This window comes from Rhipicephalus sanguineus, chromosome 7 (genome assembly GCF_013339695.2).
Source record: "Rhipicephalus sanguineus isolate Rsan-2018 chromosome 7, BIME_Rsan_1.4, whole genome shotgun sequence".
NCBI lineage: Eukaryota > Metazoa > Arthropoda > Arachnida > Ixodida > Ixodidae > Rhipicephalus > Rhipicephalus sanguineus.
In genome coordinates, this window is record NC_051182.1 from 59,453,576 (window position 1) to 59,481,350 (window position 27,775).

General features: G+C 43.7%; 2 protein-coding genes across 3 annotated transcripts in view; one reads left to right on the plus strand and one right to left on the minus strand.

Moving 5' to 3' along the window:
* The window catches only part of LOC119399469 (TBC1 domain family member 9-like), a 705,668-nt gene that overhangs the window by 568,417 nt on the left and 109,476 nt on the right, over positions 1–27,775 (minus strand).
* On the plus strand, positions 305–26,196 carry LOC119399470 (galactokinase). 2 transcript variants are annotated; one of them, XM_037666270.2, is made up of 8 exons: positions 305–966; positions 4,952–5,132; positions 7,475–7,607; positions 10,839–10,967; positions 13,868–14,046; positions 14,656–14,806; positions 22,442–22,601; positions 24,958–26,196. In XM_037666270.2, the coding sequence occupies exons 1-8, from the start codon at positions 796–798 to the stop codon at positions 25,054–25,056; spliced, it is 1,203 nt and encodes a 400-aa protein (XP_037522198.1). In that variant the 5' UTR covers positions 305–795; the 3' UTR covers positions 25,057–26,196. The 2 variants fall into 2 exon arrangements, with proteins under 2 accessions (XP_037522198.1, XP_037522200.2); XM_037666272.2 differs by lacking the exon at positions 305–966 and adding an exon at positions 2,019–2,160.

The window sequence follows — 27,775 nt, forward strand, 5'->3', positions numbered from 1 at the left end:
TTGGTTTTACATATTATTGAATTATTCGCTTAACTTAACGCGTTAGAAGACTGCACCTAATTTCGCAACGCACACGCACTCATAATGAGCAGGCAAATGGATTATCTTTTCGAAATTTTGAAGAAATTAGTAAAAAAATAATAACGAAACTGAATGCGCGAGGTGCTCGAGAGCCCGTCTGGCCAGAAGGAGCAGTTTCGGTTTCGGACAAAAACCTACAAATGATCCTGCGGTGTCACTCGTCGTACCGGCGTACCGGTTTTAAAGGGTCTCAGAAACATCATTGTTAGCGCGCAAATCGAATCACCGTTTCGTCGCTTTCACACGTTAGCGAGGCGCAAGCCTGAATGCTAAACAACGTGAACGTGCGATGAATGGCCGACGCGGCGGCATCCGCCCGAACTGCCGACCGTTTCGCGTTATGTGCGCGTTAAACCCTAACGTTTGGAAGTACTCAGGTACGCTGCTCTTTTGCTCTAAACGGCTAGAAGACGGCGCGCCCTGCGATCGAAAAGCGCGGTGCTGCGATGGATGAAGCTTTGCGCGCGACACAGCTGCACGGAACGCCGAAGGCGCGCGTGCGAAGGAAAAAGAAAGCAGCCTTGATCCCTTTTCGAAACGCGTCTTTCCTCGGCAGCTGCTCGTCACGAGACGAGCCTGATTGCCTCCTCGCTGTGAGTCGAGTGGGCGCGTCGATCTCGTCAAGTGCCTCGGAACAGAGATAGGACGCGCTACAGTGCTTGATCGCACTCGTTCAGCGGCCGGCGCGTGCCTTCGAAACGGGACAAAACTGCGATGGCGGCATCATCCGGCGCCTACCCGAGCGTTGGCGAGCTCGCGCTGCGTGCGCTGAGCAAGTATCGCTCGGAGTTTGGGTCCGAGCCCGCGTTCTACGGAAGTGCGCCGGGCCGAGTCAATCTCATCGGCGAACACGTGGACTACTGCGAAGGCCTGGTCCTCCCATGCGTGAGTTGCGTGCGCATAGTCAACGTCTAATCCCGCAATGTCTTACGGGTGCCGCAGGTAACGCTTTCGATCGCGATCGGCTCATTTCTCTAGCCACGGAAAGGATGCATTGATTATCAACGCTGCCGAGACATTCGATCCGCATCGGCCGCGATCGGTGCGGTCGAAAGTGCGCCTCTGACACCCGGTGACGGGCTACCAGACGCACGCGCGTAAGGGTCTTTCCTTTCCGTCTAGCCTCGCACGCCACCGGAGGGCTCACATTGTTGTGCAAATAAAATTATTATTATATTATTATTATTATTATTATTATTATTATTATTATATTATTATTATTATTATTATTATATTAGCGCGGCTGAGGTCTGCTGAAGCTTGTACAGGGTTCGATTCCCGGACACGCAGCCACATTTCGATCGAGACGAGTGCAAAATTAAAACCCGTGTACGTAGATTCAATGTTGAGGAATTCCCCAGCTGTTCAAAATTAATCCGTATACCTCCAGTGTGGCCTCTTGTCATGGTTTTGGCACATGGAACACGACAAATTAATTTATTAGCTGCAGGATCACGCACCCCCACACTGCTGAAGACAAACAGAATAAAGCGGAGAACATTTCACAGGTTTTGAACATGCTTAATTTAGTTCACGTGTTAGTATATATATAATTTGTTACGACTTGGCTTAAATTTGGCCGGTTAGTGTTTCTGGTCATCATGTGGGTTAATATTGAACACTGTTCTGAGAGTATGCAATACCGTGCATTTGGCACATGTGCATGACAAAAACTTCATATCCTTACTTTTTCCATAAGCATATGTAGCTTAGCTATTGCCGGTTAACCTTATGCACCATATAAAGTGAAATATTATAACTTCCAACTTTAATTGCTCAAAGCCATAAGTGTCACTCCACATGTGTGTAGAACAGCTCCGTCAGTATGGTGCATTCAGACGACGGACTGAATCCGGATTTGGAGGGGTGGATGGTGCATCACGTGACCTCACATCAGCAATTCCACTCGTCCGCGTGACTCGTGGACGGATGACCCCAAAACATTCGTCCTTTGTTGCAGCACACTCGTGTAATTCCCTTCAGTTTAGAGGTCCGGTGTGTACGTATCACGAATTCATGATCCTGAAGAAAACGGACTACTGTGTGGCACAGAATTACCGGCACCGAGAAGGCCCCCAAGTCAGTGCAGTACATTATAATATCTGGGTTTAATAGTAAAGTGATGTGCATTTTTAGGGAACCAAGCTGTTACATCTGCACTCTATTCTGAAACTGACCGGATGTATATGTCCAACTTGCAAGAAGGAATGACCATCATCATATGTTGTCATGAAAGTGACAACATAGCTCTTAGTGAACAGGTCTCCATGCTGTATATATGTATGCTCCTCATCAAAAGCTTCTGCATTCACGTCTCGCCTGCAGCACTTCAATTAAACAATGGTTACGTCATCATATAATAAAAAATTGAGCTGCAAGTCCGTACAGTCCAAGCACGAGGTCTACAGAGGACTCCTCCTTTTCTTTAACAGGTTTTTTCTTTGCACTAAAACATACAAGGTATTCCAGTGTATTCCTTCCACTCTGATGTTTCCTCATTGTATAACACTTCGTGTTAGTGACTGCATTGAGCTCCGGTTGGAAAACTGTGATTTACTTTGTTGAAGAGATACTTCGTTCTTCCCTCCAAACGGTTCTCTTCAATTTCTTTGAACTGTGCCTTTAGGTACTCATCCTTGTACTCATCCTAGTTTGTTTTCAACATTTGGCAGTTAAGTTGCCTCACCTGTGCTGCCAGCTTTTGCCAGTCTTTTTAACCGCTTCCTTTAAAAGCCACAAGCTTTTCGCTCTCTTTTCCTTTTTCAGAATGCGTTTTGTTCTTTCTCAGCAATGATGTTTTTTGTGTCAATCCAGAGCTCATCCGGTACCCCATCATTCCAGAATTTCGTTAAACTTTTACCTACATTATCGTATTGCCAAAAGTGTGCAACATCACTAAAAGCACCGATGGCTCACAGGGAATTCGATTTGGCTCACACCCTGGTTCACACAGTCTTAAAACAGCAGCAGTACGATACTCCGGTGAAATTTTGGCCATATTGGCTCGTCTTGGCGACAGGCCCCTGTTGAAACAGTCAGCTTTAAAATGCCAACCTTAACTGTCATCTCGCCAGATGTCTATCAAGGCTTTATTGAACCTTTCCCAGAGTAGTGGCGTATTAGACAGACTGTAATGCTCCTGTTCCTCACTTTTTTTTTGTGCGTGTGCACTCCCGACTTTTCTCTACTTTCTCCTTTGCATCGTCATTACCCCTCCCTTTAGTGTAGGGTAGTAAACCAAATGTTTTCATTCTGGTTGAGCTCCCTGCCTTTCCCTAATTTGTATCTCTCTTCTTGTACTTGTTTGCTAGTTGTCTAAAACCAGGACGAACAGGTTTGATGTCGTCTAGCTCGAAAAACTACCCGGTCTGCCCAAACTGGCAGAAGGCTATCGGTCATCATCTATATACACATGCGAGTTGAGAAACATTTCAGTATGTTGAGGCCAGTTGTCTGCTAGCTGCTGCAGTCATCCTGGTAAAAACAGGTCTGCGTACTTGCTGAACGCAACCACCTAGTGGTAACAGACTTACTGTCAATTGATTGGTAAGCCACTTGGAGGGAAGAAAGTGAACTGCAGTAAAACTTTTGTCCGAGAAATCCCGCGTGCAATAACTAGACTTGGCGACAACCTAAGAGTACGCTACCAGCTTCACGCACAAAACTGCAGTGAGCTTTTGCTTTATCTCTGCAAGAAAGCCGTGCCACCTTGAGTTTGCTCTCAGCTTAAGTGTTTTTGCTCTGCCAACCTAAAACATAGACTTATTGACAAGCAAAACTTTCATTGTTATTTAGCTAAAAAGGTATTGAATCTCTCACTGAACAGTGATATAAACAGGATCTCCCATAAAATTTGCTAGGATGTTCAAGTTTTATCCCAAGTGCAGTGGCACGGAGTTAAGCTTTTATGGCAAGATTAACCGTCTTAAAAAGGCAAAGATGCTTGAGGTCACAGAAATAAGTGAACGATTGGCTAAAGCATCTATATGCATCTATATCCTAGTAGCGCAGTCCGTGTCGCTGTAGTCTTAGGTTGTCACCAGCTGCGTAATAGTTCCAGCTTGGGAACATACTTTTTAACCTATTCTTGCAATTGGCGTGTTTTGCCCGGAATGTTTTAATTAAAAAAATTAAATTATCAGTGCCAAAACCCCAATGTGATTATGAGGCATGGCTTAGTGGCGGACTCCAGATTAATTTCAACCATCTGGGTTTGCTTAATGTGTGCCATAATCTAAGCACACGGGTATTTTTTGCATTTTGACTACAGCGAAATACAGCCACCATGCCTGGGTATCAAACCTGCACCTTTGAGCAGTTTTCACCTTCTGAGCCACTACAGCAGGTCCCAGAATGTTTTGATAGCCTTTATTTATCTTATTTATTTACAGATACAGAAGTCACAAAGATCGGCAGATGTGAAAAAAAAAGAAAAGGCACAATCATGTATACACAGAGAATACATGAAGCAGAAAACAAAAAGGCAAATTGATAAAACTAAGGATGCAAACAAAAAATACACAAATGGATTAAAAAGCAAAAAGCGCATGTAAAATGCAAAAAGAACTGGAACAAGCCAAAAAAGGGAATACTCATTTCAGAAGAGGAAATTCGGACATATCGATAATGCAGGTTATGCAAAATCTAATTACAAAAAAGGAACAAAGAAAGCATAATTATAATCAGCACTACTAAAGAACTATTCAAATCCATTCACCAATCATTGCCCTTACCTAGTCATTGCGTTGTTGATCACTGGTACCTGCTCTGCAGCATAGCAGGTGTTCCCAGTCCACGACAATATGCACCTCTGTGTGAATATTTGAAAACCCTTCAAGGCAGTGCGTCTGTTTTACACTATCATGTGCAGGCCATGCCGCTGTACACTGTGGTCATTGGATCCCCTGTCGTGGGAAGCAGCGTGTGCAATGTCCACAGTTTAGACTATCCCGAGCCTGCAAGCTTTCAGCTGCCGACAGAAGAGAGCCCTCTGAAGCCCGGTGAACCGTCGTGGAGTAATTATGTTCGGGGCGTCGTCGCTCATTTCCCAGGCAAGTTGGCGATTGTTGTAAAGAAGTAAATTGCACATTGTACATTGTACCATCGTACAATTCATGATGGCCACTGTGGTATCCTGGTATAACTACACTCAAACCTCATTATAGCAAAGTCACATCTGCCACGAAAATAACATCGTTATATGCGAAAATTCGTTTTAAACCTTTATTTGTAGCATTGCAGCTCTAAAAAGACTATTCTTCATTTACTTCGTTATAACCGATAATTCGTTATATCCGTGTTCGTTATATCGAGGTTTGAGTGTACCAGCTCTGTGAACAATTAACTGTCCTTGCTTTTCACATTTTGCTGTACGCTCTTGAATGCACAGAGCTTCCGATTGAGATGCGAGCAACAGAATTTGTACTGGTAGTTTGGTGGCTTCGAAGATTTGAATTTCAGTTCTCTGTATTGTTCCTTTACATGAAAAAAAGGGGGATTGACTGAAACCTACTGAATTTGATAGCTTCAAGAGGGTGGGTGCTCCATTGACGTGACGACAGCAGACCACTGACAGAGTATTGGATAAATGCGCCAGACAATAACTACTAGAGATGGTGGTGTTCACATCCTGTCAGCTCCGTTATATGTTGTGGTGAAGTCTTCCTTTTCTAAGCAAGTGAGCAGATAGGTTTTATTTTAGAGACCAAGACGCCGGTGCCTGTAGGTGGGTGGCCACCTTATTTAAGGGACACTAAAGTGATACAATAAATTAGTTTAGACTCATAAGTTGTACTGTGTAAACTCTAGTGTCGTTAATTTATCAATACATGAGGAAATCAATGTCAAAAGTTTCACTTTGAAGTTTCCTGCCAAAATATCCAATCCAAAATATCCAACATTACGGATTTCAAAGTGTTTTTTTTTGTAGTCTGGCCCCATTGGCTCAACGAAACTTCCTGAAACTTGGTATGCTAAGCCTCTGGCTCCATCAGGAGAGAATGTACTTCATTTTTATTGATTTGGAACTACACAGGCCTTAGTAGCGGCCGTCAAACTCTATGATGTCACAGCAGCTGGTACGGGTACTTCAATGTGGCGTCGCCACCTGTATTTTCTTTTTGCGTGTTTTCTAGCTTACCAAGCATCTTCTCGCAGCAAGCATGGCGTTTGTGGTAGTATTGTGAAAGAGTAATTTAGTATTATGAAAAAATCGATTTTTTTCCTTACTGTCCTGTGGGCATATGCCGATAGACTACTCACAAGACGTAGCCGATCCTCAGGACTTAGGTTTGTCAGCTGGGCCTTCCACTGGTCTTGTTTAGGTAACACAATTGTTAAACGTACACTAAAGAGCAAAATGATAATCATATTAGCCAGTTACCCTTCCAGAATATTAATAACACCACTGTTGCCCAAGACGGCGCATGCTAAGCCAGAAAGGCATAAGTAGAAAACACTGGTGGTGCTGGCAGCCCGCTGCCTTAGCTTTCCACATCAGCTTGCCGAAATGTCACATTTTGATGGCACTTGCTAGGGCCTGCATAGTTCACCATCAGTCAAAATTGACTATATTATGTTTTACGAGAACCACAAACTTAATAACACAGCAAGTTTTGAGTACCCTTACTGAACCAACATGAACAAAACACAAAAAAAAACATGCATACTTCAATTTCGTAATGTCACACTAGTGTATTGGCACTTGGGTTTGAGCAGGAAATTCAGAAAATTAAGTTTCATCTCTCGTTTTTCTTTTCTAACAGTTAACCTATCATGGTGAAATTAATGCCAATGGAGTGCTCACAGAATAATTTACTTCGGTATTTTTGTAAAATGGGAGTACTACATATTCATTTATTCTATGCATTGGCAATCTGTCGAGGATCCTGTAAACTAGTTTTCACACGAAGAGTGAGCGGAAAAAAAGATAAAAGAAAACAAGTTACTTCATATTGACAAAAAGCCACTCAACAGTGCCTCGAACTTAGACAGGGTTGATAGGAAGCGCGATATTTCAGAGGCGATTGTTCCAGTGAGTGGCTGTCTCAACGGTAATTATAGAAAATGCGTGGCAGTGTGGGAGGGGGAATGGCGTATGCTTCAACACGGCTGATGCATCCAGAGGCACCAAGAGCCGAGTTGTTGGGAGAACATGAAAAGCTTCGATACAGTGAAAGCCTTGCAGATCTGTGGCATTTTTGAAGATTTGGCGGACATGCTTCTTTAATGAGGCTTCGACTTGGGCTAGTTGGTACAGCATCGTACGAACTAGCCAACATGGCAGATATGGCTGCATTTTCGTTTAGGTCAGCTATGCGAGTAGGGTAAGAGTAATCGGAGTTCTCATATATGAGCAAACTAGAGGCCTTCATTATGTCCATCTCGTGTCCAGGGCCCATACGGAGCGGCTTCAATGCGGTTGTGATCAGCTCGGTGCCCGTCGGAGCTGGACTCTCCAGTTCTGCTGCACTGGAGGTGGCCATGTTCAACTTCCTGAGGACGTTGCTGCATCCAGATGAGCTGAGGTGAGCCAGCAGTTTTCTCTCATTTCCAGAGTGGATGGGAGGTCTGAATGCTCTACTGGCATCCTCTGTACCAGCAGCAAAGATCTATGAAAATGGCTGCCTTTGCTGGACTTAGTACAGATCCTGTTCGCCTTCTGTTCTTGTCTCGTAACTGCTCGCAATTTTCTGCCTTTGTTATTGAAGGTCGCCCTGATCTCTTTTCTAAAGCTCTTTCAGATACTCACAACTCATTGGGATGATTCAAAGAATGCCATATGATGAAATCACACAATTTTCTTCAATTAAAGGGACCATGCATGACCTCTCTAGTGGACTCTGTTCTTTTACAGATCTTCTGCCGCAAGAATTTTTAAGATCCGTGAAGTTTTGGTGAATTTATTACACAAAATCTTAATTTCTTTCTTCTTTTGTCACCACGACCACATGAGAAACTCGCAGAGGTGGATATCAAGGGGGCAATGCCTTGCCCAGACGTTGTGTCGCCATGCATGATGGCTTTGAACACTTTCTGTATTTTTTTCTGTGAACCTGCTGGCCGCTGCTTCTGGTTCAGATGTGCATGGCAGCGCTGGCTTGTGTTGGCATCCCGAGGGCAGCCATGGTACCCACAAAACACGCCACTTACCCTCTATGACCATCTGCCGCCGTACCATTCGTGATCGGCCAATACCCATCGTACCTATATTTGCTACCGCTAGGGTTGCCACCTGCCCGGTTTTGGACCGGCCGGGCCGGTTTTTTATACAAGGGGCCGGTCGCCGGTTTGCACCTAAGACCGGCCATCATTGGCCGGTTTTTTGCTCATCGTATCCCGAGTATATTTTTTTTTTTACTCTTCTCCGTGTTGACCGCACGTGTTGACTGAGGAATTCCACCTGCGCGGTCGGGGACTGACCGGCGGTCAGTCCCCGACCGCGTAGTTTAACAACTACGACGGTAAATATTTATCGTCAATCACCAAAACTCTTACGCTATTAGTCAACCACTTTCTGGGATCCCTTCAAGTCTAGCGATCGTTGGAATAGAGCATATTATTGGGCGTGTATGGTACATGAATATGCGACATTTTTGTGGCATAGGCACATTTTAACGTTCCTTAACTATAATGCCAGTGGCCTGTTGGATTCAGACGCAAAGAAGAGCTTTTTTATGGACGAAGCATTGTGGTTCCTTTTCAGTGCAGCACATTCAGACTAATAAGCGAAGCGTCATTCCAATCACGGGTACTTTTATGTCAGCAAGGCTAGTTGCATGGTTAGCTGAGTGTGCTGCTTTTGTTTGTGCATTAGGTTTATTTGGCTCAATGAAAGCAATGTTACATTAAATGGCAATGCATGCCGAAGAATTGACACAGCGTCTATTGTTCAACATTATTTTAATCTCCTGTTAACTCCCCCCCCCGCCCCCCCGAAGGGCCGGTTTTTTTTTCGGTAAAAGGTGGCAACCCTAGCTACCGCCTCCTCCATGGTCCCTGACGACATTACCAATGAGAGAGCAAGCAATATTTTTACTGCTTTTTAGATGACAATGGAAATTTCCTGCTGCATGTAGTGCGACAAGATTTGGCTCGCATGTTCACAGGAGTCTCAACTACAGATTGGCACCAGTTCTATGGAATCCCGAAAGGTGGCAGAAACAGAAAATTGGAATATGAAATGGAAAATTTCATAACAGAACGGTTACGAAACAGGTGGTTGTCAATTTTCTCACGTATGTTCAAAAAGTTTTGCGCGACCCCTTTTGAGCTACATGCTTGCAACGAAGGGGCTGTAACCGACAATTGCCATAACCTACCAGTTACTATGGACACATATAGGCAGAGGCAGTTGTAACTAACAGTTGCTGTATACTGGATTATGTTAATTAGCACGTAATTTCACATTACTTATGAAGAAAATGCTATTTCCACATTTACACTTCCTTTTGAGGTAACATTCATATTTAGCCATATTTGATGAAAACAGGTCCGTTTTCCGTGCTGATTTGTTACATTGTGCATTTCTTGTATATCTTTCGTGTTGTATTGCCACTACATGCTGTGTATTGGACTCAATACTAACCATTACAGCTCTGTATCCAAAGAAATTATTTGTAGTAATCTGAATAAAATATAATATCGTGTCAATAAAAACAATCAATCAAGACCAATTAGAAGTGCAATATGGTTATTGTGATGCTGCATAATAATACACGAGGCAGTTGTAAGTGTGATGTGCGCGCATAAGATTCGTGGTGCCTCTGTGTGATGTGCGCGAAGAGAAAGACGACGACGACGACGACAGTGGAGCTCGTGCGAAAATGCGTGAGTGCGGCGAGGGTCTAAGAGGAGCCGAAGAAGAAAAAGAAGAAGGCAGACGGTGTTGGGCGTTCGACACAGTCGGGTGACCGGGCCCGAGTGTCGACGCTCTGGGACGCGGTCCACGAGTTGAAGCTACGGGCTTCACGTGGCCGCTGACGTCCTCCGCCTCCAAGTCTTCCCTTTGGCAAGACTCCACGTTCCTCGTCAGCCTTCGCAAGCCATCGCTGACGTCTTCAAGGATTGCCGCGACGCTCGTCTCCTCGCATCGCCCTGTGCGTTCGACTCCCCGACGGGTGAGCCCGTGTCAGCAGAAATTGACTATCTCAAGGACGCTAGCTTCTTAGAAACTGCTGTTAGGAATTCTTTCTTCGTTTGCTGTGTTTGCATTTGTGTGTGTGCCTATCTTCCATGTTTTTATAAATCGTTCGTTCTAAACCTGCAAGCAGCCTCGTCGATTGGTGAGACCGTACGCGCTCTCACCCCTTCATACGTCAAGAACCACACGTTCTCATCATAGTAAGCAAGCTTTAAGCGGTAAGAAATGAAGTCATGGCTGCATCTGTTCGACAGTCTGCCGTCTGCATCTATTGAAGGTTATACAGATTTATGCCCCTATGCTTTCTTTTTTCTTTTTCTGGTCTCTTCCATAATTCTAGAAGTCCCACTGCAGTCGCTTGACTTTGGGACCCTCGTCTGCATACTACTATCTACGAATTCTGTATTTTGAATGAATGAATAAACTAAACTATACTAAACTTCTTGCTGGGCGCGTTGGCAGATGTCTGTGTTAGGAAAAGTTACGCGTACGAATAGACGACCACAGGAAAAACGGTGTAGATGGAAATTTTCCTTGATAAAATTCCTCTGAATGTGGTCAAACATGCTCAACTGCATCCTAGGAAAACATTCTGATTTCGATGTTGGCACTGCAGCGACGCACACCGGGCCCCGCTGTGCTGCCAGAAAGCAGAGCACGAGTTTGCCGGCGTGCCGTGCGGCATCATGGACCAGATGGCTGCCTATTGGTGCAGGCCGAGCCACGCCTTGCTTCTTGATTGCCGGCAAGTACCTACCATCTTGGGCGTACCACAAGCATATGTCAGCAAACTCACTCACGAGTCGACTCACTGAGACTCGGATCGAGCCGCGAGTTTGAGTCTGAGTGAGTGCGGGTGAGTAATATTTTGGTAAGCGTGAGTTCGAGTGAGTCCGGCTGAGAAAAATTTCAGGGAGTCCGAGTCCGAGTGAGTCCAATTGAGGAAAATTTTGGTGAGTCCGAGTTCGAGTGAGCTCTAAGGGCAAAATATGTTTCATGAGCGAGTCTGAGTGAGCTCCACATTTTTTTGCCGACCTATGACCACAAGGGATTGCATGTGGCCAGTACAAGACCATCAACAGGTTTCTACAGACAGGAATTCCTTAGCTGAAAAGATGACGCATCCACACTATTGTATAAATGGACCTCACCTTGACACATTGTATTTTAAAAGAGTTGACTGTTGGGCTAGTTGGTGTTTGGACATAGAAACCCTTGTGAGTAGCGAAACGAGACAGGACACACAACGAGACATTGTGTTTCCAGAACACTTCTGCCTAACGCAGTGGTCATTAATTTGCCTCTCTTTATGACAAAGACTGTTAACATGCTGAAAAATAACATTTATGGCACCCATTTTTGTTTAATGTGATGAAAGGCTTACCTGTGGGTCTCCAGTCATACTGCGGTAACTTGGTAAACGCCGTTGGAACGTCCTTCTCAAGAATTTTTTCATCCGCCTGAGGATGAAGTCATTTGCTGGAAACAGTGATAGGTGAGCACGACAGCAGCGATACGCCGGCTTTGGCATGAACTGGTATGATCTGCCAGTAGTGCTATTCGCGTGTTCGTGGAAGAAAGGACATAGTACGAAGTAGCAAAAAAAAAGACATGAGGGCATTTATTGCACCTTTTGTACAGTAAGCCAGGTAGCAAGTTACACATTTAATGTAGCATGCCAATGGAATACGTTGTAGAATTGAGGAATCGCGTCGCGCCAGGAAAAAAGGCCTATGTCGTCAGTGGGATAGTCCTGTGGATCGTCCTCTCTAGTGCATGAACCATCTGCATGTGGTGTACTTCCCAAGAAGAAGACAACGAAACAAGTTCCTCGTGCACCTAACACACCGTTGGGTGGTGGCAGCACTGCCAGGGACACCGAGCACAAAGGAAGGTATCTTATGGCAACACATACAAACATGCTCTACCAACACATTGCATACACTACACAAAGGGTGTTTCTTTTAGATCAGGGGTTGGCAACCTGTAGCCCGTAAGGCAATATTATGCGACCTTTGGCACAATGTCAGAACCTCCTCTCCCCTCCCCAATTAACCAATGAACACCACCCAACTAATCGATGAACAACTTCACAACTTTCTGCGTCTGTCGGTGAACAACCTTGATTTATATATTTGCGAGTTGGCTCAGAATGTTGTTCAGCACCAAAATTTGCATTAAAACAGTTTTTTTTCTTGCTTGTAGCCTATGTTTATAAAGAGAAACCTGGTGACATACGTAGTGAAAAGAAACACGATTTATATATTCCAGTTCTCTAAATCATCATTGCCAATTCACCGATTTTTTTCTTATTGACTGCATATCCCCCCCACCCCCCGCCATCCTGGTTTTCCGTATGGCCCCTGCCATGTCGGCTTCATGAAACTTAGCCCTCCGTCTTAAAAGGTTGCAGAACCGTGCTTTACATGATGGATTTTTTAATAAAAATGCTATGACAGGCAGGCACATGTCATCTTCACAGACTAACTCTGTGTTCAGGCGGAAATACTTTGTCACTGCTAAATTTACATTGAACTGACCACTTAATAGATGCTTGTTAATTAAAATTTTAATTACCAACTTGAGGGCAGTTTATGTGAAAAAGTTGTAGGGTATCACATTATATGACATACCCATTTTTTTCTTTAGAATTAAAAAAAATCTCACTTAAGTTGGGATATTGTCACGTACTTGTGTCTAGGTTATATAATGTATAATGATGCTAGCATATTGTATCCTGGTGGTATTACGCACTTTGTATACAATACTTACTGTCATGCTATACAACTCCTTGCTGTATTTTTTGCTTATCTGTTAACATTTTCCACTGTTATTTTCTTTTTCTTTTCTAACATCGTTAGGTAACGTGGAAATTTCTCTGCTCTGCAACAATTTCTGAGTATGCGTATGCATACAATATATTATTAGGGATGGGCGAATAGTGAATTTGAGGTTCGAAGCAAATAGTGATTTGGTCGAATAATTTCGAATCGAATAGTTTGAATAGTGTTTACCGCATATTATTAAGGAAAATGAGCATTTTTGTCATGACCCTTGCACAATATTTTTAAGGATCGGAACTAGGTATGAGTGAATGTCACTTTTTTGGTTTGAAATGAAGTGGAAGCATCCTTGAATAGTATCAGGATTTGAATAGGGTGCAAGTTATAAGTGGACGTTACAATTTAAAAATTACTATACTTAGCGCATATGGGCCCATATAACATGCTTTTAAACTTTAAAAAATATGTACATTTAACCTTGAAGTGTGGCTTCGCGGCAGTGCACATTTTCCCTGGATGGGTTGTTTCACAGCACAGCAACCAGACGCTGCAGTGAAACCACCTTTACAGGGGGTTATGTGCGGTTAAATGTATACATATGTCCGTTCTTTTCGAATACTTTGAAATTTCGAATAATCTAAATTCGTATCAAAGCAAATTCGAATACTATAATATTCGTTCGAATATTCGAAATGCCCGAATATTCGCCCATCCCTATATATTATGTACTGAATTGTACTGTACACCGCCCTCACCCTATGCCTCTTCGGGTGCCTGTGAGGTATTCCTCATCATACCTGATTATGCATTTGCGATGCATTTTTAGGGTCTGATGTTAGTGACAACTATGACCTCTGCGCAGGTCCCTTGCCTTGGAGCATGTACCCCTCAACCTGACCTCCGCGGTCATTCTGGTGACAGACTCTAAAGTGAAGCACGCCCTGACCGGTGGTGAATACGCTAAACGGCGCGACAGCTGCCAGGCTGCGAGCGCCGTCCTCGACAAGAGCCTGAGAGATGCTTCGCTTGAAGATCTCGAAGGTACGCTCCAGGTTTTCCCGAGTGTAGGAAGGTGCCGTTTGCTGGTGACCACTGTGCTAAACATGCCGTTTAGCCAACAGGCACACAATCTTGTTAGTGCCCTTGCCTTCTCGTGCCTTCTTTCCCCCTCTCTCGTTGCAACATAAGTCGTAAAATGAATGCCTTTATTATGTGCTATATTCTCTAAAGCTGTGCACTGATGCTTTCTTTGTCTTGCAAAACTGTGGAGACTTTTCATAGTGACTATGGTGTCTTGCTGCCAAGCATGAGCTAGTTACGAGCCTCTCGTGCCTGATTTTTTTGTGCGCGTGTCATGAACAACAAAGTTTCAAAATTAACCCACTAGCCTCCTACTGAAAAAGCTTACGGTAAGTTTGCTCAAGGGAACTGTCGTAATGTGCAAAGCATGCGCTGGAGCGAGAAAAAAGCCAGTCCTATCGGAAGCTTTTTCCTTTTTTAGCCACACGGCACTGCATTCATTGCAGATGCTGAAATAAAATAAATAGAATCATCTATACCAGGAAGTACTATGCTCGTATTACTGAACAGACAGTGCATCATCTCCTAGTGTTTTACTGAGAGACCACGCTCACCACTCGTTATCTGCAGGCTGCCGGGAACGAATGACATCCGAACAGTACCGGCGAGCCCGGCATGTCATCTCTGAAATCCAGCGCACGGCCCAAGCAGCCAAACTGCTCCGAAAGGGCGATTTCCGGGGCCTGGGTGAACTCATGAATGCCAGCCACGCGTCTCTCAGGTGTGATTGATTCTAACAGCAGTAGCCATAATTTTACCATCACCTGTCTAATACCTGTACAAGACAAAGGCATCTACCAGCGATCTCCCATTACAGCTCCTCTCTTGCATCAGCTTAATGCTACTTCTGCTTGTCCATCTTCTTATTTCATCATGCCACTTAATTCTCTGCAACCCTCAACTGTGCTTCCCTTCTCATGGCACCCATTCTGTATATCTATTCGATGAACAGCTATGTGCCAGGTACGCTGTACAATCTCCATTTCTTTATACCCAATGTACACTCAAACCTCATTGTAACAAAGTTACTTTTTACCTGAAAAATAAGTTCGTTATATCCGAAAATTCGTTATAAAAATACATTCCTAACACTGTATCTATTGTAAGGCTATTCTTCAATTACTTCGTTATAACCGATATTTCGTTATATCCGTGTTCGTTATATCGAGGTTTCAATGTATTAGTGGTCGTGGTGTTGCACTGCTGAGCACGAGGGTGCAGGTTAGGTTCCCGGCCACGGCAGCCACATCTTTATGGGGACGAAATAAAAAAGCATCCCTGCACGTAGGTCTAGGTGTATGTTAAAGAACACCAGGCACTCTAGATAATCTGGAGTCCCCCACATTTCTGTGTCTCATTTATATCATGGTCTTGGCATGTGGCACTTCCATTAATTTTCCATGCCTACGTCCACCACGATATTGGATGCTCTCGTTTGCTCCCTGATCCACATTACTATCATCTGGTCTCGGTCAGGCATACCATCTCATGTTCCATGGCTTGTTCTGCAGTGCCACATGGCCTTTCCTCAACATTTCACTTCCGTCTTTCTGCCCCATAGGTTTGTACCAATAGCTTCTAGTTACGCATCTTTCAGCCATTGAAATGAAATTGCTTCTGATCAGCCTATATACCCTCAAACCTCGTTACAACAGTCACATCTGACACGAAAATAGGTTCGTTATATCCGAAAATTCTTTATAAACATATATTTGTAGCACTGTATATATGACAAGACTATTCTTCACTTACTTCGTTATAACCGATAATTCATTATATCTGTGTTCTTTATCTCTAGTTTTGAGTGTATACCCAAGACACACAGGGCAGTGCTGATCAGGATCAGGTGCAATCAGTCTCTCTATTGTGAAATGCTGTGCCGATCAACTTCGACTGCTATCGAAAGTGCCTGTGTAACGCTGGAATTACATGTAGTGAAAGTTTGGACTGAAAGCGCAATCTCAGTCAGTGTCGATACAGAACTCCCGTGCATTTGAAACTGCGTTTAAAGTACAAGTGGATGTGCCACAATAAGCTAGTGAAAGTAGGACAGTTTTCTTATCTCCTAAACTGGAAAAAATGCTATAACCTCTCATTGAAAACAACGCAATACCCGGAACATTAAAAATGAGTGCTTCTCTTTTGAAACAAACTTTCCAAGATTAAGCGGCCCATGTGGTACATTCAAAATCTCCAAGGACATGATCTGGGATTTGCATCATGTGTGCCGACTGTCATGCGCATGTGTTTAGGAGCTGCTTAAAGAGCTGTTAATAAACAAAATGAGATATTAGTGAGCCCTGCGACTTGCCAAAATTGCGTCCGTCGTATGGACAATGCCTTTTTATAACTACTTTAGCCAAAGTTAAACTTCACCACACTTGACGTTTAATTCACGTGTGCCAGTTGTGCAGGTGCATCGTCAGCCCATCTTACTTTATAATATGGATGGGTTAAAAGTAAATTTGAGGTTTGAAACGAATTTGAAGCAAATAGCGATTTGGTTGCATAATTTCAAATTGAATAGTAGTATATGTCACATATAAATAAAAATGAGAATTTTTTTCACGACCCAACTAAATACTTTTAAGAACTGGAACTACCGTATGCGTCTGCGAATGTCACTTTGTCGGTTCTAAGTGGAAGCTACCTTGAATAACATTAGGGTGCAAGCTATGAGCAGTAAGATACATCAATTTTTAAAATTTGCTATACTCAGCACATATGAGCCCGTATAACAGCTTTCAAACTTCGCGAAATAATTAATCGAGGTGAGGTAATGTGTACAGGGTCGGCCACTGCTAAGGTGAACACCTCATTATTATTCAGGCCGATAAAACTGGAATGTTTATTCACGAGGGGAAATATCCGTTATATGACGTTTAATCATAGTGTCGATAAACACAAGAATAATTTTCTGACTTATGTATCAAACAACATCTTCTATGACTTAAAAGAGTAGACTGTTGGGGAATTTTCATTCATCAGCTTCTATGAGGTGTGAATACAAATGACATGTTCACCTTAGAAGCAGACAACCCTGTACAGGTGTGATGGAGAGTTTGCAGGCCACGCTGCCATGGGAATATGTGGGACAGTGGCCTGTGTGCTTACACGCCACGGTGGTGTAGTGGTTATGGTGCTCGACTGCTGACCAGAAGGTCACAGGATCAAATCCTGGCCACGGCGGCCGCATTTTCGATGGAGGCGAAAATGCTTGAGGCCCGTGTACTTAGGTTTAGGTGCACGTTAAAGAACCCCAGCTGGTCAAAATTTCTGCAGCCCTCCACTACAGCATCCCTCATAATATCATGGTTTTGGGACGTTAAACCCCAACAATGAATGAATTTTGACCCCCTACCCCTTTTGTACATTTAACCTTGAAGTGTGGCTTTGTGGCAGTGCGGATTTCTCCTGAAAAGGTGGCTCTTCATGGCATAGTAACCCCAGGCTGCAATGAAACCACTTCTTCAGAGGGGTTACATGCGGTCAAACATACGCCTATTCATTCATTTTAAGTACCTACTTCGAAATTTCAAATAATTTAAATTCATGTTGAAGCAAATTCAAGTACACTCAAGCCTCATTATAACAAAGTCGCATCTGCCACGAAAATAACTTCGTTATATCCGAAAATTCGTTATAAACATTTATTTTTAACACTGTAGCTGACAAGACTATTCTTCATCTACTTCGTTATAACCGATAATTCATTATATCCGTGTTCGTTATAACGAGGTTTGAGTGATACTTTAATATTCGTTTAAATGTTTGAAGTGCTCGAATGTTCGCCCATGCTTACTTTATTCTCATCTTGGCCAAATAGGCTGTTCTTTGTACATGTATTTGATGAGGTTGATTTGTACCCCACGCAATCACTCATGAATAGCAGATGTTCCACATGCAACACACAAATGATTCTGGCAGACTAGACTACGTAACGAGAAGCATTGTAGGAATCGTTGCAGCACGAAACGCCAATGCTTGTAGAGCTAGTGGAGCTTACGTGCGTATGTGGCACGTAAGCCACACACGCACTATATTATACCGGGAACGGCCCACTTTGCTATGACGCCGCACGCAGACTTGGCGCTCAGAATAGAGTGAGCCAATCATGGAGTTGGTGTAGCATTGAAGTACACTTTACTAGTGAGGAATCAAGTAAGTTGGCACAACAAAGCGGGTGCACCGGGCGCACACCTAAGTATGTGCACCCGGTGTCAGCACACTGACACCAGGAAGGAGGCATACTTTTTACATTAGGCTTGTGCGAATATTCGAGCACTTCGAATATTCGAACGAATAATACAGTATTCGAATTCGCTTCGATTCGAATTTAAATTATTGAAAATTTCGAAGTATTCGAAAGGAACGAATAGGTGTATATATTATTCCGCTTGTAACCCCCCCTGTAAAGGTGGTTTCACTGCAGTGCAGTGGTGCTGTACCGTGAAAACACCTTTAAAAAATCCGCACTGTCCGTTTGTAATCTCCTGTAAAGGTGGTTTCACTGCAGTAGAGTGGTGCTATACCGTGAATACACCTTTCCAGAAAAATTCTGCACTGCCGCGAAGCCCCACTTCAAGGTTAAATGAACATATTACCCTCACATCGATTCATCATTTTTTACTTGTTGTACCAGCTTATATGCTCTAAGTGTAGTAAATTTTAAAATGTAACATACTTTACAGGTTATCGCTTGCATTCTACCGAAAGCCAAATCCTGCTACTATTCAGAGTTGCTTCCACTTCCTTTGAACCAAAAAGAATGACATTTGCACATGCCTTGTTACAATTAAATGCAGGTTGGTTGGGTCATGACAAATATGCTCGTTTTTCTTTATAATGTGTGATATATACTATTCGAATTCGATTCGAAATTATTCGACTAAAATCACTATTCGCTTCGAACCTAAGATGTACTATTCGCACAAGCCTATTTTACATAGGCAAGTGGATGAGTGGAAAGAAGATGAGTGGAAAGAAGAGATCCGCAGTTTGTTTTGCCTCCAAAAATTTTGTCGAACGACAGGAAATCAATAATGACGAAGAGGTGGAGTGGAGCGCTCATCCGCTCCGCTGTTTTGGCCAACTTTCGTTATGAATTGCACAAAATATATTAAAGTTAGGTAGCTGAAATTTATTTACCTAAATATATGCATGTTTTTGCTTCTGCTCAGGTATTTGTAGTTTTTATGCGTCGTGTAGATGTTTTTATAAAAAACCTCAAAAATGGCCCAATCGGCAAAATTTTCTTTACTTTGAAGTTCTTTATCTCAATAAAGCCTTGTAGCAGAGCGACCAAAAATTCTGCATTACGTTCTCCGCATGCTTATCTACCAAACTGCCGAATCTTGTATTTATATAACTTTTCAGTAAAGAGATATGATCGGGCTAAGTTCAAGAAAACACCGAACAATGGAAACTTCTGACGACAATTTAAAAAAAAAACCCTTTTTTAACTTTCTTAAACTTTGTCCACTTATTCTCCTCCACATCAGCTTTCACAATCATTAAAAACATGTTGCATAATGTCGTTGCACTAATAGTTACGGCCCCTCCAATGAGACCCTTAGGCAAGGATGGGCAATTCCGACTTCTTGCCCAGCAAGTGTATAAAATGCAGGCAGGATTGAATTTCTTTTTATTAAAAGGTCAGCAGGTACCTAAAAAGGTGTCGCCGGCACTGAAGACATTAATTTTGAAATTATTTGGTCACTGCAGCGGCCACGAGCACGGGGCTACCGATCAGGCGCGCGCGCACCCGAGATGCTCGTTGTTAGAGACGGCGCAGCGAGAGCTCGTTTTCGCGTCCTCAGACCGATTGAGTTCGAAACAGCAACACCTCTCGGGTGACTTGAACGCACGTGCACCGGTAGTGGCAGTGATCTGGTTGATGACGTCGATTTCTTTTTCAGGGGGCATAAGAATGTCATCGTTAAACTGTGCGTTCCGTGAAGATCTTTCATTGCAGTGGTAGCAAAAGCACGCGTAGCACAAGTAGTCCGTCTCACTGACAGTCACTGATCTTTCGGGCGTTAAACGTTCCTTCAAAGCATTTATGTCTAGATCGGTAACTCTGCGAAATTTTGGCTTCTTTGCAATAATTAAGGGAGTACTGACACGATTTTGAGACATCGCAAAAGGGACATTTTTTGCTTCGTTGGTATGCAGTGTCCACGCTGTCCACACACTGGAGTCGGAGAACACGTATAAAATATTTTAATTTGACTTTGAAGTTTTCGTCGCTGAGCATTTGCAAGCCAGCCACACTGCAAGGACATTATCGCGACAAGTCAAGACAGTTCCTCCGAGTTCGCGAGTTCTGCGTCCTGCATGCAGCCTAAATCGTAGAAATCACTGTCAGGTTCACTGGACGACAATTTACTCATTGTTGTCTATTGCACCACGAGCAGATGACGGATTTCCCGCTAGTACGTCGCGAATTTCTGTATCTCCGTGACGTCACACTGCTATGAAACGACACTGAGAAGCCACCCCCTCGATATCGAAACCGAAAGTGTCTTTTTAAGGTGGCGCTAATTAAAATATATAGGATGCATTCCCAGGCACCACAATAGTCGTTTAACGTTTCTCGACACCAGTATTTTTATTTAGAGCAACAATCCGAAATTTTTTAAAATTCGTGTCAGTACTCCCTTAAGCTTCTTGTGCTTCGTAAGGTAGTCTCCACAATACACTCATTCAGAGCATTACTTTCTCGCCATTAGACGCACAGGAGGAGTAGAGTAAGAGCAAAGCACAAGAACTATCCGCGCCGAATGAAGTGTGAACAGCGCACCGAACGCGCGGCCATTTCACGCCGTCTGCTGCCGACATCTAATATAGACAAGCGCATCCGGTTCCCGATAGTTTTGCTTTTCTTTCCTTTGACAATCCATATTTTGCTTTGCCACTGGAGCGCCACATTCATGCTTTCCACTGATCGCAACTGGCGCAGCGCAGTTTCTGTGGCAGCAGCGTGCGTGAAGCGAGCGCTCATAGCTCCTTTATAGAGTTTTCATCTTGCTTCCATCTCCGCCGTGTTATCAGCGCCTAGCTGAGCTGCGAACAGAGGGCGGATAGAACAGCGAAGCTCCAGTGCACGTGCGTTCAAGTCACCTGAGAGGTGTTGCTGTTTCGAACTCAATAGGTCTGAGGACGCGAAAACGAGCTCTCGCTGCGCCGTCTCTAACAACGAGCATCTCGGGTGCGCGCGCGCCTGATCGGTAGCCCCGCGCTCGTGGCCGCTGCAGTGACCAAATAATTTCAAAATTAATGTCTTCAGTGCCGGCGACACCTTTTTAGGTACCTGCTGACCTTTTAATAAAAAGAAATTCAATCCTGCCTGCATTTTATACACTTGCTGGGCAAGAAGTCGGAATTGCCCATCCTTGCCAAAGGGTCTCATTGGAGGGGCCGCAACTATTAGTGCAACGACATTATGCAACATGTTTTTAATGATTGTGAAAGCTGATGTGGAGGAGAATAAGTGGACAAAGTTTAAGAAATTTTAAAAATGGGGTTTTTTTTTTTAATTGTCGTCAGAAGTTTCCATTGTTCGGTGTTTTCTTGAACTTAGCCCGATCATATCTCTTTACTGAAAAGTTGTATAATTACAAGATTTGGCAGTTTGGTAGATAAGCATGCGAAGGACGTAATGCAGAATTTTTTTCGCTCTGCTACAAGGCCTTTTTGAGATAAAGACCTTCAAAGTAAAGAAAATTTTGCCGATTGGGCCATTTTTGAGGTTTTTTATAAAAACATTTACACGACGCATAGAAACTAAAAATACCTGACAGAAGCAAAAACATGCATATATTTAGGTAAATAAATTTCAGCTACCTAACTTTAATATATTTTGTGCAATTCATAACGAAAGTTGGCCAAAACAGCAGAGCGGATGAGCGCTCCACTCCACCTCTTCGTCATTATTGATTTCCTGTGGTTCGAAAAAATTTTTTGGCGGCAAAACAAATTGCGGATCTCTTCTTTCCACTCATCAGGCAATAATATATAAAATTTTGAAATAAATTTGAGAGGTCGACCAGCCATCGTTTGTTCGATCTTACGTGGAATCACCCAGAGATAGTTTACATGGGCATACTTACAAACCATAGGCCTACGCCACTCCATGCGTAGCTGAGGCACATGTATTCCCAGCACATGCACATGCGCCAGCAAGTGAAGCAAGAAGGCGTAAGAGCAGTAGCGGTGTGCATGTGCCCATCGGCGATAAAAATTTGCACCCTCAGATAGTCTTGCACTTGACCTTGGCTCAGAATGGGCAAAAACAAATGCTTCACATGTAAAACGTTACTTCACAACCAAATGGCATTGCTTCCTGAACGTGCAGAGACGACTTCGAGGTTTCCTGTCCCGAACTGGGCGAACTCACTCGGCTGAGCCTGGAGTCCGGAGCGTACGGATCTCGGCTCACGGGTGCGGGATTTGGAGGATGCACCGTGACGTTGGTGGAGGAGAAGCTCTTGCCAGCCGTGATGGACAACATCAAGGTACGCCGATGGTTTTTCGGTAACATGAACCACAATGTTAACTTTAATGCATTTAACATTCCTAGTCTCGATTCACACTGCTGTCAAACACTTAACCATGGCATTGATTTCGTGATGAAACAGCGTGTTCTCATCACTTTTTCTGCCAGTGATATTAACCCTTTGAGGGTCGAATTTTTTCGCGAAATCCAGTCCAAAAATGTGTAATTTTTTTATTGCTGATATAAATTCTTCAGACGATTCTATTTCAGAAAAAAATTGTCTAAAATTTTTTTCATGACCGTAAAGTGACAGAAAAATCAGTTTTGTTGTTACATACATATGGTTTATTCATAGTAAAATGAAGCAGAATCCTAAAAAAAAGCTTCACAGTCTTTTTAAATAAATATTATGCATTGTATTAAACATAGCTCACAGACATACAAAAATTAGCGCACCAGAGTACATTTCCGGTTAAAAACGTTCGTGCTCTAACACTGAAAACCTTTTAGCGTGTGATAGTCTTTGAAGCATGGCTCGCCGCGCACGCGTTTCAGATGTCGCTCCTTGATCGTCATCGGAGTCTGAACTCGTCAAAAAATCCTTGTCTGACGAACTGAAATCCAATGAATCCGATTCTGATTCGGCACTTGGGCAATAGTCCGCATCGGAAGGATCGCTGCTCGACTCACCGCGGCAGCAGCGCAACCAGCGCGCGCTTCCATAGCGTAAGCGAACTGCGTCAGTGGTCACACGGAAGAAAACTACGATTGTGCGCCCGTCCGGAAAGCAAAACGAGTGAAAAAGCTACAGTAATACTTCGTCTTATCGCCAACAAAACATAGTTAGTTTTTCCGAGACCCCAAAACAGGAAAGGCGGCGTCGTTTGTGTAATTTAGCGCCGCACGGAAAGAGCTGTAATCGCGTGCCGGGGAGCAATAAACGAGAGAGTAGCAAGCGGTCACCCTTTGAGAGATTACAAACCAAACATCCATCAGCTTTGCAGGCGCAAGAAGCGAAACAAGCCGGACCGCGTGCGCGCGTTCTGATGCGAGACTACAAGCCGCCGCGCCTCTTTGGAAAGCAAAAAGAAAAGACGGAGAAACATTGCCGCATTTAAAAAATTACACGTATTCCCGAAGCGTGGCAGCACATTCCAAGCAAGAAAAATGGGAGAAAGCGCGCGTTTGAAACCAACCACGCCGCAGGCGCTCTCGGTTGCACAAGTGATAGCCGGCGCGCGGTGTGCCATTTTGCAAAGCATAAAAGAACCAACAACGGAGAGATATCGGCGCATGAAAAAAATTCCACGTATTCCCGAAGCGTGGCAGCACATGCCAAGCAAGAGAAATGATCGAAAAGGGCGCGCACTTTAAACCAGCTGCACCGCGAACGCGCTCGGATGGGCAAGCAATAGGCGGCGCGCCGTTTTGGGAAGCGAAAAAAAAAAAATACAACGGAGAGACATCGGCGCATGAAAAAAATTCCACGTACTCCCGAAGTGCGGCAGCACAGGCCAAGCAAGAGAAATGATCGAAAAAGGCGCGCGTTTTAAAAATAAACGCTATGCCGTACATGTACGACGAAAACCCTTTGGTACCAGGAAGCTTCTGCCGTACATGTACGGCGAAAACCCTGAAGGGGTTAAAAGCATTGGCTAACTTCACCGACGTGTTGTTATTTACTCTCAAAGCCATATTGGGGATATGCTGTCATGGCGACTGCATGCAATGTGCGTTCACTGTATGCATTCTATAAACAGGGAACGTCTGTAAACAATTCTAAGCTTTCTCTTTTTGTCCAAGATGATTATTTCGACTGTAAAAACTTCCTTAATTTCGGAAGTATTTACAAAAATGTTCAGGAAGGCTTCCGTGTGGTGATTTCGTAGAGTGCCAACAGCCAATCCTATGAGGGTGCGGCGGCGCAATTCTACATAGCACACGTGGTGTGCCCAATAGAGGGCAACTCCATAACTCCATGCTCCCAATAACGCTAACGAAAAGAAATTCGCTGACAAGCTAGAAGCCTCTGCTAAAGATGTGAGGCATGCGTTAACGACTATGTTTCCAACGAATGGAACTGCAGATGGTAGGCCTTATCTAACAAGCAACTATGCAGCTTTTTGTTGCGTCACTTGTCACTGCAAATTTCTTGTATAGGGTATGCATTGATGTCATTGAGGCTGCCATTTTGTAGTACAGCCAGCACAGTAAAAAGCCGTGAATCGCACAACAAAAAGGCATATGTTACATCATGAAAATGCTCTCTATTGTATTTATGTGTTTGTATTTGAGTGTTTTTGCTATGAATCAGCGCAGCCAGTAGATGGCATCACGCACGAGATGACAGTGCTCGCGTGTTCGCTTTTTTTCAGAGTAACTACAAGGGACAGGCCTCTTTCTACATCTGTGAGCCATCGGCAGGGGCACAGTACGGATGCTTGAGCAGTCTCACAGGTGTGAAGAACAGCTGAAGCGTGTCTGTGCTTTGAGGAAGAAAAGGAATTGTTTGCTCTCAACAGGAACCACAGACTGAAAGGGACAGTCTCCATCGTAGACATGTAGTGGCGATTAGAAGTTCACTAGCCCAATGCGGTGTCATAAATTTTGACAGTGCAGTTTGAATGAACTCCTTTTAAAAATGTAACGTTGACCTTAATTTTCTCTCATACTAATTGCCATACCTGGCAATTAGTATGTGAGCTAATGGCATTTGGGGCACACATCCGCTCATTTAGTCCGGTGCAAATTTGCTGGTATGAAACAGGTAGCAATAAGCCGTCTCACCTGTGTGAGTGGAAGTAGTAGATGGAAATTGAGACTTTTTTTTCGTTATCTGATGCTTTAGAGTTGTTACCTAGCGAACTAGTTCATGAGGATGGCTTGGTGGGCTAGTTGGTACTGCATCATGAAAGATTACAGCACACATAGACCTCGATCCTAGACCTCGATACTTCACCTTTTCATCATTTCCTGTTAAAATGCACTGGTTTCCAATTTGAGTGGTGCTGTAGGCAAGACTCATTCAATGGCATTGTAAGAAACTCACTCATTCAACCACACGCTGTGTCAGCTGACCAAACTGCGTCACCACCGAAGCAACTTTTTGTGTAAGCTGCAGAATGGACGAAGTCTTTAAAATATGGCTGTCGTGATGCATCTCCTGCTTCCAGTATAGAATCCGGCACTTGCAGCATGCAAAAGCATAGCCTTTTATATGTGCGGCTGGGACTCTGCGAAAACTGTTAGCTTGGAGGTTTGCGCACCGCCCCCATTTCGTGCCAGTCGCCATTCTACGCAAATTTGCCCAATTCCATCAGGCCTTCTAACGCTATGCCTTCCTAAATTATGCTTCTGTTCACCTGCTCTCTAGTCCCCCACACCAAAGTTTTGCTATCTCTTCACTGTTGCACCTATTGTCTCTCATTTTCAAACTGCACGCTATGCCCTTCATGTCTCACGGGCCCACTAGTCTAAACCACTTCAGTACACAGGGTGTCAAGAAGTACGTATTTAAAGTCCGTTGAAACATTCTGAAACATTTTAGCCCATGAAACATTCAACCATCTTGTATAAACTGTTTGTATGTCAGAATGAGTAAATAAAGTGACACTATTTGCAAAAAAAGGTGTCTTTATTATAGATGACAGTAGGCAAGGTCACTTCCGCACTGCTGGCAACATGAAGCAAGTACCCAATGCAATACTGCACACATAGTGCATGAATGTACACCCAACGGCAAAAGTTTATGGGACGTTGGCCCCACAACAAATGTGAATTTATTCTCTACTAGTGCGTAATGCTTCTGATCTATCTAGTGACTTTATAGGTTGCAATGCCAACTACAGGCTTGAACATTTATTTGGAGGTTAGGTTCCCAGACAAAGCGAGAACACCGCTTTCTCGTTTATTTCGCGTACGGCAAACTTTTGCTGTTGGGTGTACTTGCATAGCACACGCATGGAATTGAGCAGATGACGGACAAGCTTGTCGCCAACACTTTCAACAAATCTCGTGATGTCTGTGACATTGGATACCTTTGACTTACGTCATGAGGAGCTATTCGCCCTTGCTGACCGGAGTGTTGAAATGGGGAACTGTGCGATAGAAGTTCTGTGATACAAACTACTGAGGAACTAAAGTGCACATAACTGCCATTATCTTGGTCCCCAAGAAGATGTGTGGTACCTAAGATAAAATACGTAATCTTCAGCTATCCTGATAACGAACTATAAATGTGGTCTACGACGTAGCCGGCGAACTGGGGCGTCATGGTCTAATGGGCCCCGCTGCTGCCTTTAGCGAAGTGTGAGACTGGGTTGGTTAGTAATCAATCTTGATAATGGTAATGCATGCAGTGCTGTTTCTTGAAGTTTGAGTGACAGGTCTGCACAGAGGGAGGCACCACACCTCGTAAAGTTTCAACAGGGTGGTCCAAGAAGGCAGCTCTAGTGAGTTCTGTTGGAAAAACACCAGTAATATTGGCTGATCTTGAATGTCTTCCATGTTGAAACACAATACAATTAACAAGCAATGCAGTTTGCAATGCAGTTTGCAAATTGACGTAAGTGGCACAGGTTACACACTGGGAACTGGCGCTGAATTTCTGCGGAAGGAGTGGCAGTTTTTCTCGCTTGTGAACCGTTTATCAAATTGACACTTCCAGTCCCTAGGAGCACTAATTCTTGGAGCACTTTTTAGCTTGAGCTGGCACATTCCTCTAAGACATCGTAAGAATGCTTGCTTTGTGAAAGCAACACTGCTTAGTAACTAACATGTTTGTCAATTGTCAGGTATATCATATGTGCACTAGCTTTATAAATGACTTGTAGTGCAGAGACAAGTCACAGCAGGAATTCATGTATAGAACACAGAGAAAGAAAGTTTGAAAAAAATGAGGGCACAAGTCTGGCAAGAGCAAACAAGTGAAAACAGTGATTGTGCTGTTCTTTTATGTGGACACAAAACTGTGTGAACAGTACCTCATTGCTTTTTTTTATCTGTCCTTGTATTGTCCTCACTGCAGCTTTGAAGAAACGCGCCTCACTGCAGAATGAAGAAACGCGCCTCATGATTGAAGCATGGCATATCGAGAATAGTGGTAGTGCATGCGTGAGCCAACCGTCGATTAACTTGCATAAAGGTGAAATCAAATGCCTTAACAGTTATCTTCCACGTAGACCACCACGCGTG